Source organism: Lonchura striata, unplaced genomic scaffold (assembly GCF_046129695.1).
Source record: "Lonchura striata isolate bLonStr1 unplaced genomic scaffold, bLonStr1.mat Scaffold_92, whole genome shotgun sequence".
Taxonomy (NCBI): domain Eukaryota; kingdom Metazoa; phylum Chordata; class Aves; order Passeriformes; family Estrildidae; genus Lonchura; species Lonchura striata.
The window spans coordinates 1288150-1306828 of NW_027461191.1; the positions used below are offsets into that span (position 1 = coordinate 1288150).

Genomic DNA, 18679 nt, shown 5'->3' on the forward strand with positions numbered 1-18679 from the left:
TAGTGTTAATCAATGTTAAAAATAAAATAATCCAATATAAATTATAAATTATTAATCAGTATCACAAAGGAATCAACCTATGTTATTCGATATTAGTAATTATTAATTATTAATCACTCGATATTACAGAAACTTTTATCCACTCTTTATTATTATTTATTATTAATCAATGCTACAGTGGAATCAATCCAATGTCAATTATTTATTATTAATTAATCAATATCACAAATTAATAGTTCCAGTATTACTTATTAATTATTGATTATTGAGCAATCCACAGGAATCGATCCAGCATTAGTTACTGATTATTGATCAGTATCACACAGGAATCGATCCAAAGCTCGTTCCCGTGTAACGTTTCCCGCTCGCCGCGAGCTCTGAAAGTGCTGATCGCGGGTCTGTAAAATCACAAGCTAATCACTAATTACACAAGTTAATTAATAATAAACTAATTATTACACAAGTTAGTTAGTAATAAATAACTAAACAAGTTAATTAGTAATGAAATAATAATTATAATAGCGATAAAATCGGAGCAATAAAAACGTGGACAATGAGGGTCAGGACACCACAAGATGATAAAAAATGAAGAATTTTGGACACCCAGGAGTTCTTGGGCACTGTGAAAACACCGATCAGTTGTTCTTGAAATGTTAAAAGTTCATTAGTAATAAAATAGTTATTAAAAAATAAAATAAAAAATTAAAATAATAAAAAAATAAAAAATAAAAAATAAAATCAGAGTAATAAAAATCTGGACAATGACATTTAGGCCACCACGAGGCGATAAAAAGAAAAAAATTTTGGATGTCCAGATGTTTTTGGGCACTGTGAAAAATGTCAGTTCTGGTTCTTTAAAATCTTTTAAAAATTACTGATTCAAACAAGTTAATTAGTAATAGAATAGTTATAAAAATAGCAATAAATAGGAGTAATAAAAATTTGGACAATGAGGGTCAAAGCACCACGAGACGATAAAAAATGAAGAATTTCAGACATCCAGGAGTTTTTGGGCACTATGAAAACACCGATCAGTTGTTTCTGAAATTTTAAAAGTTTATTATTAATAAAATAGTTATTAAAAATATAAAAAATAAAAATTAAATAATAAGAAAAAAATAATAATAAAATAAAATTTAAAAATAAAATCAGAGTAATAAAAATGTGGACAGCGAGGGTCAGGCACCACGAGCCGATAAAAACCAAAGAATTTCAGACACCCGGTAGTTTTTGGGCACTGTGGAAAATAACAATCAGTTATTTTTTAAATTTTAAAAGTTTATTAGTAATAAAATAGTAATTAAAAATAAAAATAAAAATAAAAATAACAAAAAAAAAAAACCAAAATCAGAGTAACAAAAATGTGGACAATGAGGATGACGACACCACGAGATGATAAAAAATGAAGAATTTTGGACATACAGGAGTTCTTGGGCACAGTGAAAAATGCCACTCTCTGGTTTTTAAAATGTTAAAAAATTACTGATTCAAAAAGTTAATTAGTAATAAAATAGTTATAAAAATAGCAATGAAATCGGAGCAATAAGAATCTGGACAATGAGGGTCAGGACGATGACAAGACAATAAAAAGTGAAGAATTTCGGACATCTGGATGTTTTTGGGCACTGTGGAAAACACCAGTCAGTTGGTTTTTAAAATTGTAAAGGTTTATTAGTAATAAAACAGTTATTAAAAACCAGCGATAAAATCAGAGCAATAACAATGTGGACAATGAGGTCAGGACAGTGACAAGACAATAAAAAGCGAGGGATTACGGACGTCCGGATGGTTCGGGCACTGAGCTGCCAAAACCACGCCTTGAACAAGGAATAACCTAAAAGCAGCAGCCTGTTGCATATTCATCGATCTCATGCATGATGCATCAATCCTGTCCAGCCACAGAGCCCGGAGCAGTGGCAGCCTCTTCTCAATCCCGCGGCGCCCGCAGGGCTGAGCGGGGCACGGAGAGTGAATTTCCTTTAATCAGGGAGCGCTTGTGGCAGCACATTGCTCTGCCTCCCAGCATTTTCCACAGAGGAGCACAGAGGGAAACGAAAGAGAAATCAATTTCTGTTTCTGCTCCTTGTTTTAGTATGTGGAACGTGTTTGGAGAATCGTTTAACAATTTGTTACCCAAATTGTTGTGGGGTTGCCTGCTGGGTTGGGTTCTGGTGAGGATCGTTTGAGCCTGGGGCCAATCCAACCCACCTGGGGCTGGAATCTCAGAGAGGGTCACGAGTTGTGAGGAGTTACATTTGGGAGTTAGAAAAAGCAGTTTGTAGTTTTAGTGTCTCCTTTAAATAGAGTATTAATAGAAAAACCAGGTTTGTAGTTTTAGTGTCTCCTTTAAATGGTATATTAATAGAAAAAGCAGGTTAGTAGTTCTAGTGTCTCCTTTAAACAGTGTATGAATAGAAAAAGCAGGTTTGTAGTTTTAGTATCTCCTTTAAACAGTATAGGAATAGAAAAAGCAGGTTAGTAGTTTTAGTGTCTCCTTTAAACAGTATATTAATGTATATTAGTATAGTTCTAATAAAGAAATCATTCATCCTTCTGAGCTGGAGTCAGGCATCGTCATTTCTTCCCCCTGGCTCGCCTGCATTTACAATAAGCTGTAAATTCTTTTTCTCTGGAAGATTTCGGTGTCCCGCGGCTGCTGTCCCGGTGCAAGTACCTCATTCCTTTCTTCCCACGCACAGAGTTTCTGTTTTAACCACAAAAGCTCCGTTTTAACCACAAATCTACATTTACCCTACCATTAAAATGTTAATACAGCACTACTAATCAATGTAACATAATGCAAATCCTATTCAATTTAATACTTGCAAAAGCCAACCATAAAATATGCATTTTTCACAGAGGACATCCCGAGGCTGCTGCAGGGACAGCGATGTCACCGCTGTGACGTCTCGGGGACGGTGACATCATCAGGGACATCGCTGCTGTCACTTCTCCCCCCTCCCCAAACCACACTGGATTTGAGACGAATTCGGGGAATTTTCTGGGAATTTTCATTGCAATTGTCCCAAATGCTGATGGGAATTCCTGGGGTGACGTCACTGGGGACACTTGGGGACATTCTGAGGACGCTCTGGGGACACTGATGGGGGTGGCGGTGGGTCAGGGGCTGAATGAGCCCCTCGGTGCCTTGCAGCAGAGCCGGGTTATAAATGACAATAGAATAATCGGCTTTTGAAATTCTGTATTGCCTTCTGCACGTTGTTATTGAGCACGAGGATTTTGCTGTGGTACTTGATATTGATATTGATTACTGATAATTCCTTGCAGCTGCTCGCTGGTACAATAAAATCAATCCATTTATGTGTACACCGTATAACAAATTTACTGCTAGAGTAATAAAAAGATATTATATCATAGGCCTTAATATATTAAAAATAGATAAACATTAAATAGATCAATAATAAATACTGGAATAGAGACTATGTAATGTTAAAATGCTTTTGTGTGACTGACTCAGGTGTAAAGCAATTCTGTTGTTTCTCACATCTGCAGACCAGCCTCACCAGGTGATACCAGTGACACAAAGCTCAGAAGAATTTATGAATTTATCAGGGGGCCTGAAACAACAGGGTGGAACCATGAGAAGAAATCAAAAACATCGACTTAATCTACAGAATGTCCTGCAGACAAGTCAGAGGTGAGACCCAAACACGAGTTCCTGGGACACCCAAACCTCCCGGGAGTGTTTGAATAATGTCAAAACTCAGGAGTGTGTTCGTGGCCCTGCAGTGGAACCGGATCCGGAGAACGAAGGGTTAAGTTGAGGGCGAGTTCTTTGGCCAGCCCCAAAACCCTTTTTTATCCCTGATTAAACTTTGTTTAGTAATCCCTTAGTGAACTTTGTTTTTCACACCCGGCTGGGATTTGGGGGGGCCGGGGGGGTCCCTGGACAGCCCCCGCTGCTGAGCACTGACCCCCCCTCACCGAGCACCGGGACCCCCCAAAAACCGCACCCGCACCCCTTCAGTGCCCCCGACCCCCCGAGCACCAGGCCCGGACCCCCCTTTGTGCCCCCCACCCTTCACGGGGGTTCCTCCCCCTCCCCTTTGACCCCCCAGAGCCGCGGGACCCCCGGGAACAGCGCCGGGACCGGGGGGGCCCAGGGATGTGAGAATTGGATTCGTAAAGGATTCCCAAATCCTGGCAGAAAGCTCACACTGCCTTGGACTTGTCCATGCAAACTCTGAGATTTTATTGTGCCAGCGAGCAGCTGCAAGGAATTATCAATAATCATTATCAGTATGAGCACCTGAGCAAAATGCTGGGGGTCAATAGGAACCTGCAAAAGGCAACAGAGAAATGCCAAACCCAACAGAAAAAACAGGAAAATGCAAAAGGCAGCAGGGGAATGCAAAAGCCTTCTGAGTGCTCTCAGAATGTCCCCAGGTGCGGCTGGTAACGTCATCCCAGAAACTCCCATCAGCATGTGGGACAATGCCCATGAAAATTCCCAGAAAATTCTCCGAATTGGTCTCAAATCCCGCGCAAGGAGGGGACTGGTGACGCCAGCACTGCCCACCAGGATGTCACTGTCCCTGATGGCATCAGAGCGGTGCCATCGCTGCAGCAGCCTGGGGAGATCCTCCACGGCTTTTTGGCACCGCTGGGCCAGGGCGCGCCTGCTGGGGCCACCGGGGCCGCCGGAGCCACCACAGGGACTCAAGAGGAGGTCGTGGATGTCCCCAAGTGTCCCCAGCAGGTGATCCTTGCCCAGGCAGGCACTGGCATCCCACAGCTGCTCAAACCTGGCCACTTTGGCCACCAAGGCCTCAGGGACATCAGGGGACGCCTTCTTTGTCCCCTCCAGGATGGCCTCGATGTCCCCGAGCCGGCGCTGCAGCTCCTCGGGGAACCACCTGCCTCCTTCACACTCTTCCACCAAGCGCTCCAGTGGCCCCAGGGCCACCTGTGCCCAATGTCCCCTTCTGGTGGCCACCATGGCTTGGCTGCTGGCCACCACGGCCTCTCCCACGGCCTCGTTGGTGGCCGCAGCCACCTGGGCCTTGTGCATGGCCCTGCCAAGGCCCTCTTTTCCCTGCCCAGGGCCACCTTCAGCTGCTGGGCTGTGGCCACCAGGCTGCTCCCAGCCGTCCTCCTGCGGGTGGCCACGTTCTGCAGGTCCCCGGCCCGGATGGCAGCGATGGCCGCGTCCCAGCGGGTGTCGTGGAGCTCAGTGGCATCCCAGGCCAGCAGGGCCCAGCTGTCCTCGAGCCTGACCACCAACTCCTGCCAGGCCCAGCCCGCAGCTCTCACATCGGCCCAGGTGGCCCCTGGGGTGGCCACAAGCACGGCCAGGGCCTGGCCCAGGGAGGGGACACCACGGTGGCCCAGGGAGGTGACACCGCCCTGCTCCAGGGTCTCATGGAGACTCCAGGTGAAGTTCCTCAGGTTCCCGTGCAGGGACTCTGGGGACATGAGCTGCTGCTCGTCCCTCTGTAACCCGGGCACGGTGGCTGCCACCTCACCCAGGGTGGCCACCACATTCACCAGTGACTCCAGCTGGTAAGGGGACACCTGGGGAGGAGACAGGGGAGGTGTCAGGGACCTGCTGGCACTTGTGGTCTCCTGCGGTGGCCTCTGAGTCCTCCCAGGGTCCCCTTTGTCCCCTCCCTGGAGGGCTCTGCTGTCCCCTCTGTCCCTTTGTCACCCCCTCATCCCCTCTGTCACACCCCTGCCACCCCCCACTGTCCCCTCTTCTTGCCCAGGGAGACAAACTGTGTCTGTGTCTCCCACAGTTTCTGCTCAGTCAGGCCTCAGATATCGGGCCCCTTGATCAGCTCCATTGCTTTACTCTCTGTTTTATTCCCCATACCGGGGTACCAGGGCTCTGCCCCACGGGGGTCACTGGGGATCATCCAGCCCGGATCCTCCCATGGGGGATGGAGCTGCAGCAGCGCACCAAGCTCTTCCTGCACTCTCTTCCCTCACTCCAAGCTCTTCCCTCACTCAAAGCTCTTCCCTCATTCAGGGCACTTACAGGGATTCCCTTAGTGGCACCTCCGTTGGTGCTGGGTCAAGTTTGAGCTCCTGGTGAAGCTCTTCCCACACTTCCCACACTCGTAGGGCCTCTCCCCGGTGTGGATGCGCCGGTGCACGGTGAGGTGGGAGTTGTGCTTGAAGCCCTTCCCGCAGTCAGGGCAGCGGAATGGCCTCTCCTCTGTGTGAATCCGCTCATGCTTGAGGACATCGGAGCTGGTCTGAAACCTCTTCCCACACTGGGGACACTCATAGGGCCTCTCCCCAGTGTGGATGCCCTGGTGTCTTCTCAGGGCAGAGGCCCACCCATAGCTCTTCCCACATTCCAAGCACTCATAGGGCCGTTCTCCTGTGTGGATCACCTGGTGCACCATCAGGCCAGACCTGTCTTTGAAGCCCTTCCCACACTTCCCACACTCGTAGGGCCTCTCCCCGGTGTGGATGCGCCGGTGCACGGTGAGGCTGGAGTTGCGGTTGAAGCCCTCCCCACAGTCGGGGCAGCGGTAGGGCCTCTCCTCTGTGTGAATCCACTCATGTCTGAGGAGATTGGAGCTGGTCCGAAACCCCTTCCCACACTCCCCACACTCATATGGCCTCTCCCCAGTGTGGATCCTCTGGTGATTAATCAGGTCTTTGCTCCGGCTGAAACCCTTCCCACATTCCAAGCACTTGTGGGGCTTCTCCCTGCCATGACGCTTCTCCACCAGCTCCGAGCTCCGCCTGGATCTCCGCCCGCCTTCCTGGCTCAGGGGGGCTCTTTCCTCCCTGCAGCGCCCTGGGCTGGGTTTGCCGCTCCTCCTCCTGCAGCATCTCTGGGGCTTTTCCTCCTCCTCCATCCAGCCACAGCCAGGGAATGAAAAATCCTGCTTTGACCGAAAAACAAAAGGAGAGCTCCTTAGACTGGAGGTGCCTCCTTGCCCAAGTTCATCTCAGGAAATCATAGGGAATCTTGTGTCTGTAAGAACCTCTGAAACACCAAGATTCAGCCCAAAAATCCCACAAACTTCAAGACACAGGACAAAAACTCCCCAAACATCACAAGTCAGCAAAAACCTCCTCCAAAATATAAAGATTCAGCTGCCACATAAAACCAAAGCACCAACATTTAGCCCAAGAAAGCTCAGAAACACCAAGATTTACCCCCTGAAAATCTTGGATCCCCCTCCACAGTCACCTGCTGCATGTGGGGAGAGCAGCGCTCCTGGGCCTGGAAGGAGGCTGCAGATACAGGGAGGGGTGGAACCTTCTGCTGCTCCCTCTTTCTGCTCCTTCTCCTCCTCCTCTTGTGTCTCTGCTCTTACTCACAATCCTCTTCCTCCTGACATTCCTCCTTCGCCTGCACAATCCCACCCTCTCCTGCCACCTGCATCCTTTGACCATTCTGTTCCTCAAGCCTGCTTCTCCTTCCCTTCTCCTCCTGCCCCCAGGCCCAGCACCCACTGCCGGCTCCCTCTTCCCCCCAGCCCCACAGCATCCCAGCGCAGGGGCAGGGATGGAGCTGGGGCAGGTCGGGCTGGGGCAGCGCTGGGCTCTCGGCCGCTCCCGCCCGCACTCGGTCCCCACTGCAGCTGCTCCCGCCAGGACAGCGCGGGGGGGCCCGGCCTTGGCGCTGCCCCACTCCCACCTCCCCAAATTCCCCTCGCGGGGCCATGGGGCCGAGGGGGGGCGCAGGTGGGGTCCAGGTGGGGAATGCTGAGATAATTTTAAGAGTGGGTCCCCAAGAAGAAGAATTGGAATTTGTGGTAGACACAGGGGCAGAATTAACCTTTCTCTTAAATATTCCAAAAGGTTATAGTGTAAGCAAAGATACCGTAATAGTAACAGGAGCAAAAGGAGAGAGTTTCACAGTACCCGTTATTAAAAATGTGGTAATAGAAGGAGAAACTAAATTTTGGATGAGGGATGTTTTCTTGGTCCCAGTGGCAGGTAGCAATTTATTGGGAGAAGATTTACAGGTGAAATTAGGAATAGGGGTTGTTCCAGAAGATGGGAAGATGACAGCTAGACTTTTAAAACTAGGCCAGGAGGATGGAAGAAGAATTAACAAGGAAGTTTGGGCTGGGGAGGGAAATAGGGGAAGATTAAATATTGACCCCATAAAGATTACAACTGAGGAAAAAAAAATTGTCCCATACATGTACGGCACTATCCTGTATCTTTAGAAGGACGGGAATGTTTAAAGCCAGTAATAGAAGGACTAACAAAGGATGGGACATTAGAACCTTGTATGTCTCCCCATAATACCCCAATACTCCCAGTAAAGAAGCCTGACGGGAGCTATAGACTGGTACAAGCCTTAAGGGAGGTTAACAAAGGAACTCAGACCCGCTATCCAGTGGTACCAAATCCTTATACTCTTTTCAGTAAAGTTCCTCCCCAGCATCAGTGGTTTAGTGTAGTGGACCTTAAAGATGCCTTTTGGGCTTGCCCATTAGCCCAGGAGAGCAAGTTATCTTTGCTTTTGAATGGAAGGACCCACTAACTGGGAGAAAACAGCAATTAAGATGGACAAAACTACCACAGGGGCTTACAGAATCCCCAAACTTATTTGGACAAGCTTTAGAAACAATACTACAAACTTTCCCCACTCCCCCTGGAATACAAATTATCCAATATGTGGATAATCTTTTACTTTCTGGGGAAGCTGAAGCTGAAGTTAGAGAGGCTACTATAAAGCTTTTGAATTTTCTTGGGGAAAAAGGATTAAGGGTATCAAAAGGGAAGCTGCAATTTGTAGAATCAGAGGTAAAATATCTTGGACACTTGCTTAGTAAGGGTAGTTGGAAGCTCAACCCAGACTGAAACACAGGGATTCTATCCCTTCCCCCTCCCTCTTCAAAGGGGGAAATCAGAAAGATACTCAGATTATTGGGATATTATAGATTGTGGATTGAAGGATATACACAGGCAGTAAAATTTTTGAATAAAAAAAAGTGACAGAGGGAGATGATATAAAATGGATCAAAAAGGATAATGAAAAATTAAGAAAAAAGAAGTTAAAACTAGCCCCAATATCAACTTTAAGCTCACCTTCACTAGCAACACCCTTTCATTTGTATGTAAATGAAAAAAAGGGGGTAGCTCATAGGGTTTTGTTTCAAGAGTGGGGAGGAGTAAAGAGACCCATGGCTTATTTATCAAAGATGTGGGATCCAGTAAATCAAGGCTGGCCAGTGTGTATTCAAGCTATAGCAGCTACTGCAATCCTAGTAGAGGAAAGTCATAAACTGACTTCTAGAGGTAAATTAATTGTGTGCACACCTCATGCAGTACTAAATTTCTTCCAATTTGCATTGTGATTTTTATCTTGAAATACATAACTTATTGTACTCTAGGATTGAAAAACTAGTTTACACCTGTAACATAGCAAAACCTGCTATTAATTTGAGTCAATGCAGACTGTTCAATCATGTTCTCAGTGTGTAAAGTTAAACTAAAGGTAACACCAACTGCTTGGTAGGTCAATGAGAAACAATTTTCCTTCCAACCAGTCCTTTTTCATGTACCCAAATGTGTTTTGCTTTCTTAGTTTTTTTGTTTTGTTTGTTTGCTAGTTTTTCTGGAAGTGCTAACTACTTGCAGTGTATCTAGAACAGCAAATAAAATTGTGCATACAAAACACTTGTAAAAAAATAGGGCTCATTTTTTCCCACAATGGAAGGTGGCTACATATAGAAAAGGGAAACTACAAAGCTAGATGAAGAAAAAGTTTCAGTATCTTCTAATGTAAACAATTTGTTACTTCCAGCATCACAGTGGGTGTGTGACACACACATATGAAAAAGATGGTGAGGGAGATCTCTGTTTACTACGGTTTCCTATTTCTTGAATGAGTTAGAGAGCTATGAAGCAATTGTGATTCCTTGTGTGGATTACCCAGGCCTGCAGGGAGGGCTTGGCCATGGTTCCCTCTGTGCTGCAGGCAGCCCTGCAGCGTGGCAGCAGTGGCTTGCCTCTGGTGAGTTTGCAGGCAGGGTGCTCCAGCACTGCAGTGCTCAGGGGCAGTTTCCTATTTTGACACCAAAGCTTAAATTCAAGAGTGCCTCTTCCCATCCAGTTATTGTTTGTACTGTAAGAACCTCTTCAGAGAGTGTCTCCTGGCAGTCAAAAAGAGAGTATTGCAGAGATAAATTCCTTACTTGCTGTCTCCCCCACTGTATCCACATTTTGTCTATTCCCTCTTCAAATTGTAGATTTGTAAAACTCATGCTCTGTGTCCTCAGATGCCCTTCCCAAATCAAACCTTGGCTTCTTTGCAAATTATATTGCACTAACAAGCATTGCCTTAAATTTTTTATTGCAGGCAAGATCACTTCAGAAGTAAGTTTTTGTTTACCTTGTTCCTAAACCCTTTCAAGCTTGTGAATGGAAAATTGTGACAGCAAAATAAGTCTTTAGTTTTAGCACTGTCAGCTGTGGGTAGCTGGTAGCCCTTGGTGGAGGGTGCCGTGAATTAAAGGCCTGCAGAACACACATAACAAAAGTAATTAAATTTGTAAGGAAGTTGAAAAAGGAGGGAGAGGTGATTGGCAGACTCACCTCTCCAGGATGTAGGACTAATGTTAGAAAGTGGACTGATATTGGAATGTGGATGTTGAAATGTGAAGAGAGAAAAAGAGGGCGAAACAGAGAGAAAGGGAGAAGAGAGAAGAAGAGAGAAGAAGAGAGAAGAAGAGAGAAGAAGAAAGAAGAGAGAAAAAGAGAGAAAAAGAGAGAAAAAGAGAGAAAAAGAGAGAGAAAGGGAAAGAGAGAGAAAGAGAAAGAGTGAAATACACCCCAAAGTCCCCATACCGCAGCTATTTGTAAGTTCTCCCCCATTCCTGCTAGACAGAGTGGCAACAAGGGGAGGGGAGTGAGGAAGTACAGACAAAGGCAAAGCTGTGAAAAAGAGGGAGAGCTGGACCACCAATAGAGATAAGATCAAAGCAGAGATAGCTGACTCTCACAATGTGCTTTATTTTTTTAAACAAGACTTCTTTTTTTTTCTTCTGATTTTTGTTATTAAGGAGGCTTTTGTTCTGAAGAATGCGTCTGTAAGACTAAAACTGTTGGATGTTGCCTAAAAAGCAAAAAACCAAGAGATGTGATACATCTTGTGTTAAATTTGGGCTAGTCTTTTTTTATTTAACTAGTTATAGCTCACAAGAAGAAGAATTGGCCTCTGCAGCAATTAGCACAGCTGGATACAAGAAGAAGAAGCAGCTATAGAAAAAGTTTTTAGTTAAACCCAGAAAGTTTTGAAGAAAACTAATGGTGAAAGTTAATGCAGTATTGTTTTCCTTTTCTTTTAACACTGTGTTATTAAGAAGTCCTTTCCAGGTACTACTAAAGCAGCAATCCCAACCATGGAAAAGAGGGTGAATTCATGCCAGCAAAATAAAAGAATTTGTGAAGAAACGTGAGGAATGGACTATCACATCAAAACCAGGTGATACCAAATTGACTTTCAACCAGGACTGGGTGGTAATGGTTTGGGAAGACCCAAATGACCCAAGGCAGGTACAAAGAATAACACCTAACTGAGAAATAAGGCAAAGCTTGCATCACTGGTTCTAAGCCCTGCCTGAATAAGCCCTGAGACGCCTCCGACACCTCCTTGGCAGAGGAACACTGCCACTTCAAACAGGAGGATCGGGAGTGTTTGAGTCAAAGAGTTCTGATAGTCTGGCCTTAGCCTGTGACTTGTACAGGCAAAAAGGGAAATTACCATTAATACTATGCTGTATACTTTATTTGATTCATCCCCACATTGGACATGGCAGCTGGGTTATAAGTGAATGTTTAAATTATGAGAATAATTGGCATTGTAGCTCACAAAATCTATGTTCTCATGGCAAGAAGTATTGAGTACTGAATCAATCCCCTATACAGAAAGACCTCAAAAACTGAAGTAATAAATTGCTTTTGTAGATGGGGATTATCAATGCCTGTGGACTGAGAGATACCTGAGGAATGGTGGAAAACCACAGATAAAAGGTGTCAAAAACAATTTGCCTGGAAATGAGTAAAAAAGGAGTGACAAGGGAAACAGAGGGCAAGCCTGGATTGAGCACTGTACTCAGCAGCGAGAAGATCACACGTACCTGCTGTGGGCAGCAGCCCCACAGGCAGGGGAGGTGGGGGTATAAGCCATGCCAGACCTCTGTCATTCCTGTTTCTGTCTCTCATTTGTTGTCTTTTCCCTTCTGAGATAGCAGCAAGATCGTGTCACAAATGCTACAGAAAGTATCACATGGAAAGAAACCAAAGTTCCTTTTTGTTACACACCCCCATGTCAACAGGCACTGTTATAACCCATCCAAATTAAGTACCTGCAGGAAAAAGGGGGAAAATTATCACATACAAAGAACTTAGGAAAAAGTAGTAATACTTGGGGCATGGAATGTCCAAAAGGAGAGAGATGGATTTGTTTTACATTTGATCTTAGAAATATAGTCCAAGATTCGGTAAAGAGACAATTAGTAAAAAAAAAGGTAAAACAAGCACAGCAGTCTAGCTCTGTGTTAACCCCAAATTATATCCTGAGTCATATTAAATGACTCCAAGCAGTTATAGAGAAGATAATAAACAAAGCTGCCCAGGAATTGGAATTAATATTGAGTCTGCAAAGCCAAACATCACCTGCAGTGCATTAAAATACGTTGGCTTTACGCTATTTATTGGCTAAAGAATGGGGTGTACAGATTGTTGAAAATAGATGGCAATGAGGATGTCATCCTGGAAAAAACAAAGGATATCAGAAAAAAATTATGACCCAGGTATCAGTCCAAAAATGGGAAAATAACGTTAAAAACTAGCAGGTGGGGTAATGTATTGAGAATGGGATGGTGGAAGAAATTAGGATTCTTCCTTTTATGTGTTACAAGTGTTTTGATATTTCTTCTTTGTTTAATCCCATGTTTTATTTGATTACCAACAGAGTCCAAAGAATGCAAGAGGACAGGAAATATTCTTTATAAACCATTTGGCTTGAGCAGTAAGAGGTGGGATTGTGAAAAATGCATATTTATGATTGGCTTTTCGCAAACGTTACAATGAATATTATATGTGTCATGTTAGAAAGTTATGCTGTATTAATTCCCTTACATATTGTGTTAAGTGCAGTTTTAGGTTACAACATTATGTTAAAATAGAGATTATGTATGTGGGGGGAGTTTTCTTTTTAGGAATGAGATGCTCCCTTTGAAGAACACCTAAATCTTTCAAAGGAGAGGAATTTATGGCTTCTGATCAGGAGAAGCTAATTTCTTCAGGCCTTGCTCAGACTTGAAGATGCCAGAGGATTAAAGGGAACAGTTGACATACAACAGAGTTTCTTGTTTAGAATAGGATGTATGCATAACCATGAAGGATGTATGAATATGCAACAAGTGTCTTGGTTTAAGGGTGATTCCTTTGTTCACAAGTCAAGCTTTTCTTGACTTAGGGTCTGAGAGCATCTGGACATCTGTAATTCTTTGCTCTTTTTGTCTTGTAATTGTCCTAACTCTAATTGTATTATTATTTTTATAACCATTTTATTACTATTAAACTTTTAAAATTTTAAAAACCAAGTGATTAGAGTTTTTCAAAATTTTCAAAACTAGATGAGATTTAAGGTGACCCTTTAACTCATAAACAATAAATAGATGATTTGAAGGAAAAAATAAAAGCAGCAGGTTGTGGGGGGGGGCACAATTGAGGCTGCTGAAGGCTGCTGTGGAAGAGAAGCTGCATTCCAGGCACCCAGGAGGAGCTTCAGAAATGCAAATTAACACTGCTGGGGCAAACTGGGGACAATGTACCTGGCTCTTCTTGCCTGGGGCAGGAATTGGCTGATTCCCTCTGCCCCTCACCCCAAGCTCTGCCTGCTTGCACAGATGGAATCTGCACAGCTGAAGGCAGAGCCCATGGTGAGGATCTCTGACTCTGCAACAGAAATGGCTGAAGCTGCAAAGGGAAACAGCAAATGGAGAATGTTGTGAAAACTTCACTAAAATAAGGGGGGGATCATCCCTCTGCCCACTCCAACATCTGCTGTCACTGTCTGTGCTGTACAGGGTGTATCACAGCACTGGGATTTTTGCTAGAACAAGTTCAGGGAAATCAGTTGGAATTCAAGTATATGATGAAGGAGTAAGAAAAAAAAAGGTCAATTGATGCAGCCCCAGCTTGAGGGAGCGCCCAAACATGGGGAAAAGATGAACGGCCACCAGAACAAATCCTACAACACCATGGACCAGCCCCTGGGAACCAAAATGATTTTGTGAAAAATGCATGTTATATGGCTCTGTGCAGATAGTTACTACATGTATTATGTTATAATGATAACTTGTGCTGTATGAACATCTTAATAGTACGGTAAACGTAGCTTTGTAGATAAAATTAAACTTTAGCAGTTAAAAGAGAAAACATGCATGTGTATGTGTGGCGGCAGGGGGAGAACACCTAAATTCGCTCCAGGAACACCTAAATTGTCCAGAGAAGAGCAATTTATGGATTTCTTACTAGAAGAAGCTAATTTCTTCAGGCCATGCTCAGACTGGAGGATGCCGTGGGGATTAAAAAAAACAGCTGACATACAACAGACAGAGTTACTTGTTTTAAATAAAATGTATGCATAACCATGAAGGATATAAGAATATGCAACAGTGTATTTTTTTAGGGGTGATTCCTTTATTCACAAGGTATGGTTGTTGTGGCTTAAGTGCCCAAGAGAGCATCCGGACATCTGCAAGTCTTTGCTTTTTAATGTCTTGCAATTGTCCTAACTCTAAATTTTTATTAGTCTAATTCTATTCCTACTTTTATAACCATTTTACTAGTATTAAACTTCTAACATTTTAAAAACCAAGTGATTGGCGTTTTTCAGAAATTCATATCAGGAGACAGAGAACCCATTTTTCATTTGAATGGCATAATTTGATTACAAGCTGTCCTCAGAATAAGAACCAACCAGACAACTCCAGCTCCTGACCTTCCTGCCGACCAAGCCACTGAAACGAGGAACACAACATTTCACCAGAGAATGGGATCAGATTATCTCTTAGCAGAAAAAGCAGGAGTTTGTGGAAAACTAAATGGCTCAAACTGCTGTTGGCAAAGAGATGACGAGAAAACTGCTAAAAAAGATAAAAAGGAAATAGGAGAGCAGTTTATGTATTGGTCCAAACATGGAAAGGATGGGAATGGGACACGCTTTCCTGGCTCCCCAGCACACCAGGGGTTAAAGGAATGCTGCTTCTCCTCTTCTGTGCTGCAGCAACTCTCATCTTTTTACCATGCTCCACACCTTGGCAGTGCAGCTCATCCAGCAGCTGAGCCAGGGCATGCAGGTGGCAGCCAGGCCTCCTGATCCACAAACGGCGACAAAAGGACAGGGAATGAGGGCACCGAGAATAATCCCAAAACCAAAGAGGACCCGGGAAGGACAAAACAGAGTCAAGGAGTGAATCTGCCTGGAGATAGGGCCGGGCACTTGTAGATAAGGGGAGAAACCATCAGTTCCAATAAATGTTACAAGTTGACCCAGAGAGCTGCTCAAAGTCCCGTCACATTCCTAGACTTCGAGGAGAAGAACAAAGACTTAACAGAGCCATGAATATCGGCTGTTATACAAAAGGAGGGTGCACATTAACGAGGACAGGCAGCAGGCGCATCGGGAAGTCGGAACCTTCCAAGGAACTCAGCCGGTGGGCAAAGGCAGAGGGAGATGCGGCCGGGAAAATGAGGATAAAAAGGAGGCTGCGGACTACAGCCACGGCAGAGAGCGCACGGCAAATGCCCCACGGCCTCTGCCCCTGCTCGGCAATAAAGTCACTTTGACAGGACTCCTCGCTCTCCGCCGGGCACACGAACCTCCGGCGACGGGAATTTCCCCGCCCGCTGCCGGCCGCGGGGCAGCCCCTCTGTCCTACCCACAGCAGCCGGGCCGAGCCAGCGCTGCTCCGGCAGCGGCTCCTGCCCGGCCCCGGCGGGAAGGAGACCGCGGGCAGCCGCTCCCGCAGCGCCCTCAGCCCGGGGCCGGCACGGGCCGGACACGGCACCGGCGAGCCGCCGGAGCCCCCTGCCGCCCCCTCCGCCCGCAGCCGGCCCCGAGCCCCCGCAGAGCCCAGCGCGGCTCCCACCTGCGCCGGGGCCGCCTCCGAGCTCCGCCGCCGCCGCCTCACCGCGCTCCGGCCGCTGCCGCCGCTGCCGGGCCCGCACAGCCGCTCGGCCAATGGCGGCGCTGCACGGCCACGGCCGCCCTCAGCCCGCCGCCGGGGCCGCGCCGCGCCCCGCTCCCACCAATCAGCGCGCCGCAACCGCGACTGACGGCACCGGCGGCCAATGGCAGCGAGCTCGGGGCGGGCTCTGCGCACGGCCCCGCCTCGCCCCGCGCTCTCGGCGCCCCCGGGCTGCGTGAGGGGAAAGCCGGAGATGAGGAACAGCCCCGGCACGGGCCCGGGCCGAGCCGGGATTGAGCTGCCCACACAAACAAACTTCTCCGCGCCTCCCGCCACGGCTTTCCCGGCCCTGCGCCTCCCGTGCCTCCGCCTCTGCGGGAAGCCCAGGAGCCTCACTTCTCCTGCCCCTCGTTAGCGCATCCGTGCTTCGCTTTGATTTCCCCCAAAAAGGGAAACCTGCCCCAAGCCCTGTGGGTGAGTGGGGCAGGGGAGAGATTTCTGGCACATAACTCCAAAGACTCGGAGCAGGAGAAGGAGAAGTCGGTGCAGAGCCTTAAATGCAGCTTTCCCCACGCCTCCCTGCTCCCAGCTGCACCTCCTCCCCCGGCAGGGCAGGAGACAGGGAATGGGGCCATGCTCAGCTCATCCCCCGGGGCTTCTCCCTCTGCTCAGGGACAGGAGTCGTTCCCTGCTGCACCCTGCGCTCTCTCCCGGCCGAGACTTCTCCAGGAACTTCTCGGAGCGGAGTCCATCCCCTGGGCACAGCCCCCTCCGAGTGCTGCAGCGTGGGTCACTGTGCCACGGGCTCAGTCCTGCCAGGACAGGCTGCTCCAGCGGGGCCCCTCTGCCCGCGGGCTCACAGCCTCCTCTCAGGCATCGCCGAGCTCCAGCCCGGCTCCTCCAGAGGCTGCAGGGGATCTCTGCATCCCCATGGACCTGCAGGGGATCTCTGCATCCCCATGGATCTGCAGGGGGATCTCTGCAGCCCCATGGACCTGCAGGGGATCTCTGCATCCCCATGGACCTGCAGGGGATCTCTGCCCCATTGTAATATATGTTATGGCATAATTCGTGATTTTGTAAAATATACATCAAGTCAGTTGTGCTTGTACAAAAAGATTCTTAAAGTTTTAAATGACCCGTGGCTGCAGCCGGGGCTGGAGAAACCACAGTTGGCAGAGAAAGAAAGACCTAATTTACAAATGAAAAAAGGTAGCTCGATGCAGAGATGGGCTCTTTCCGGGGACAATCCAGGAGACACCCAACGTTTAACCCCTGATCTGCCGGGGAGCCAGGAAACCAGGCACACGGGCACCACGCCCTTCCAGCTGCTGAGGAGGCTGCTGGGCTGTGCTTCAGCAGAGGAGATGGAATGTGGCTTACCACTCTGCCCTTCTCTAAAAACGGAGAATGGGTCAGGAGGTTTGGGCTCTGAGCACACAGCAGCCTGGCCCAGGCACAGGCCGTGGTGGGACAGGGGCACAGGAGCCTTCTGTGACTGACCGTGGCTCTCTGGTTTCTCTCTGCAGACTGCCAGCTCCTCATGCCATGGAAACGGCCCCACTCGGCTGCCAGTCTGGGAGGGCTGGAGGGCTGTGGGTACTCATTTGCTGTCAAAAATAAATTGTGTTTTTTTGTCATTGTCATTGTCATCATCAGAACATTTCTTTCATCCTTTTCCAAGTTTTTGGCCCCTCCAGGGTAATATTTTTGTGTCCTTCCTCAGACGGTTGATGGCATTTGGATGGTGGGGGTAAGCAATGTGAAAAGTTCAACAACAGCTCCAGTTGCCAACTGCAGCAGCCCCTTCAGGAGCCCTGAGCTACCAGCGAGGTCCACGTGTGCCTTGCAAAAGGGAGTGGTTTGCAGCGATGGGGTTGGTGCCCTGCTGCAAAAGCTGGGAGCAGATCAGAAGTGGCAAAATGCCATTTTGGCTCAACCCCCACCCAGGTTCTTTATCTTTTCCCTCTGCTCGGTGATAGGCAGACAGGGCTGGATCCAGCGAGGTTCAAGTTCTGGGTTCTCCCTGGCATCAAAGGGATCAACTAAACTCTTGTATGCAGTGACTGCAATTGGACTACTGAAGGAAAAAAGGGAATGTCATGAGATGGGGAATCCTTCTTGTCTCCTTTGTCTCCCCCGGAGCCCCTTGGAAAGGGAAATACCCACTGGGTTTATCTGACTCCTTCCCAGCCAGCCCTTCCCTCGCTCCCGGGTCTCATTTGCTCCGCAGGATTCACCAGCTCGCTCAGCTCAGAGGAGCTCTCAGAGGAGAAAACGCTGCCTGGCGTGGGGCTGCCTGATCCTGTCTCACCTTGATTCCATTTGCCCCCTCCCTGCCCCATCCAAGAGACCGAAGGATCCCCCACAGCCCCACGGTCCTGCAGCAGATCCCGGCACGTTCCCTGCTCCGCTCCTTGGTGCCCTGGGAGGCTCCAGAGCCCTCCCTGTGTGCGGGACAGCGGCTGCAGCACCGCTGCGCCCGCGGGCGAGCAGCGCCCAGGAGCAGCTGCGCCAGCTCCGAGCCTGAAGGGAAT

At 47.5% G+C, this 18679-nt stretch overlaps 2 protein-coding genes across 2 annotated transcripts in view; both read right to left on the reverse strand.

Moving 5' to 3' along the window:
- Positions 1 to 1503: 1503 nt before the first annotated feature.
- On the reverse strand, positions 1504 to 16183 carry LOC144248848 (uncharacterized). The gene is made up of 3 exons (XM_077790828.1): positions 16104 to 16183; positions 5999 to 6860; positions 1504 to 2704 (listed from the first exon to the last, which is right to left on the reverse strand). The coding sequence occupies exon 2, from the start codon at positions 6831 to 6833 to the stop codon at positions 6009 to 6011; it is 825 nt and encodes a 274-aa protein (XP_077646954.1). The 5' UTR covers positions 6834 to 6860; positions 16104 to 16183; the 3' UTR covers positions 1504 to 2704; positions 5999 to 6008.
- Positions 16184 to 16998: 815 nt separating this feature from the next.
- The window catches only part of LOC144248836 (uncharacterized), a 115133-nt gene continuing 113452 nt past the window's right edge, over positions 16999 to 18679 (reverse strand). Inside the window, exons 14-15 of the mRNA XM_077790817.1 lie at positions 17138 to 17179; positions 16999 to 17062 (exon numbers count right to left, since the gene is read on the reverse strand). Of these exons, the coding sequence (XP_077646943.1) occupies positions 16999 to 17062; positions 17138 to 17179 (106 nt within the window). The remainder of the gene's footprint in view (positions 17063 to 17137; positions 17180 to 18679) is intronic.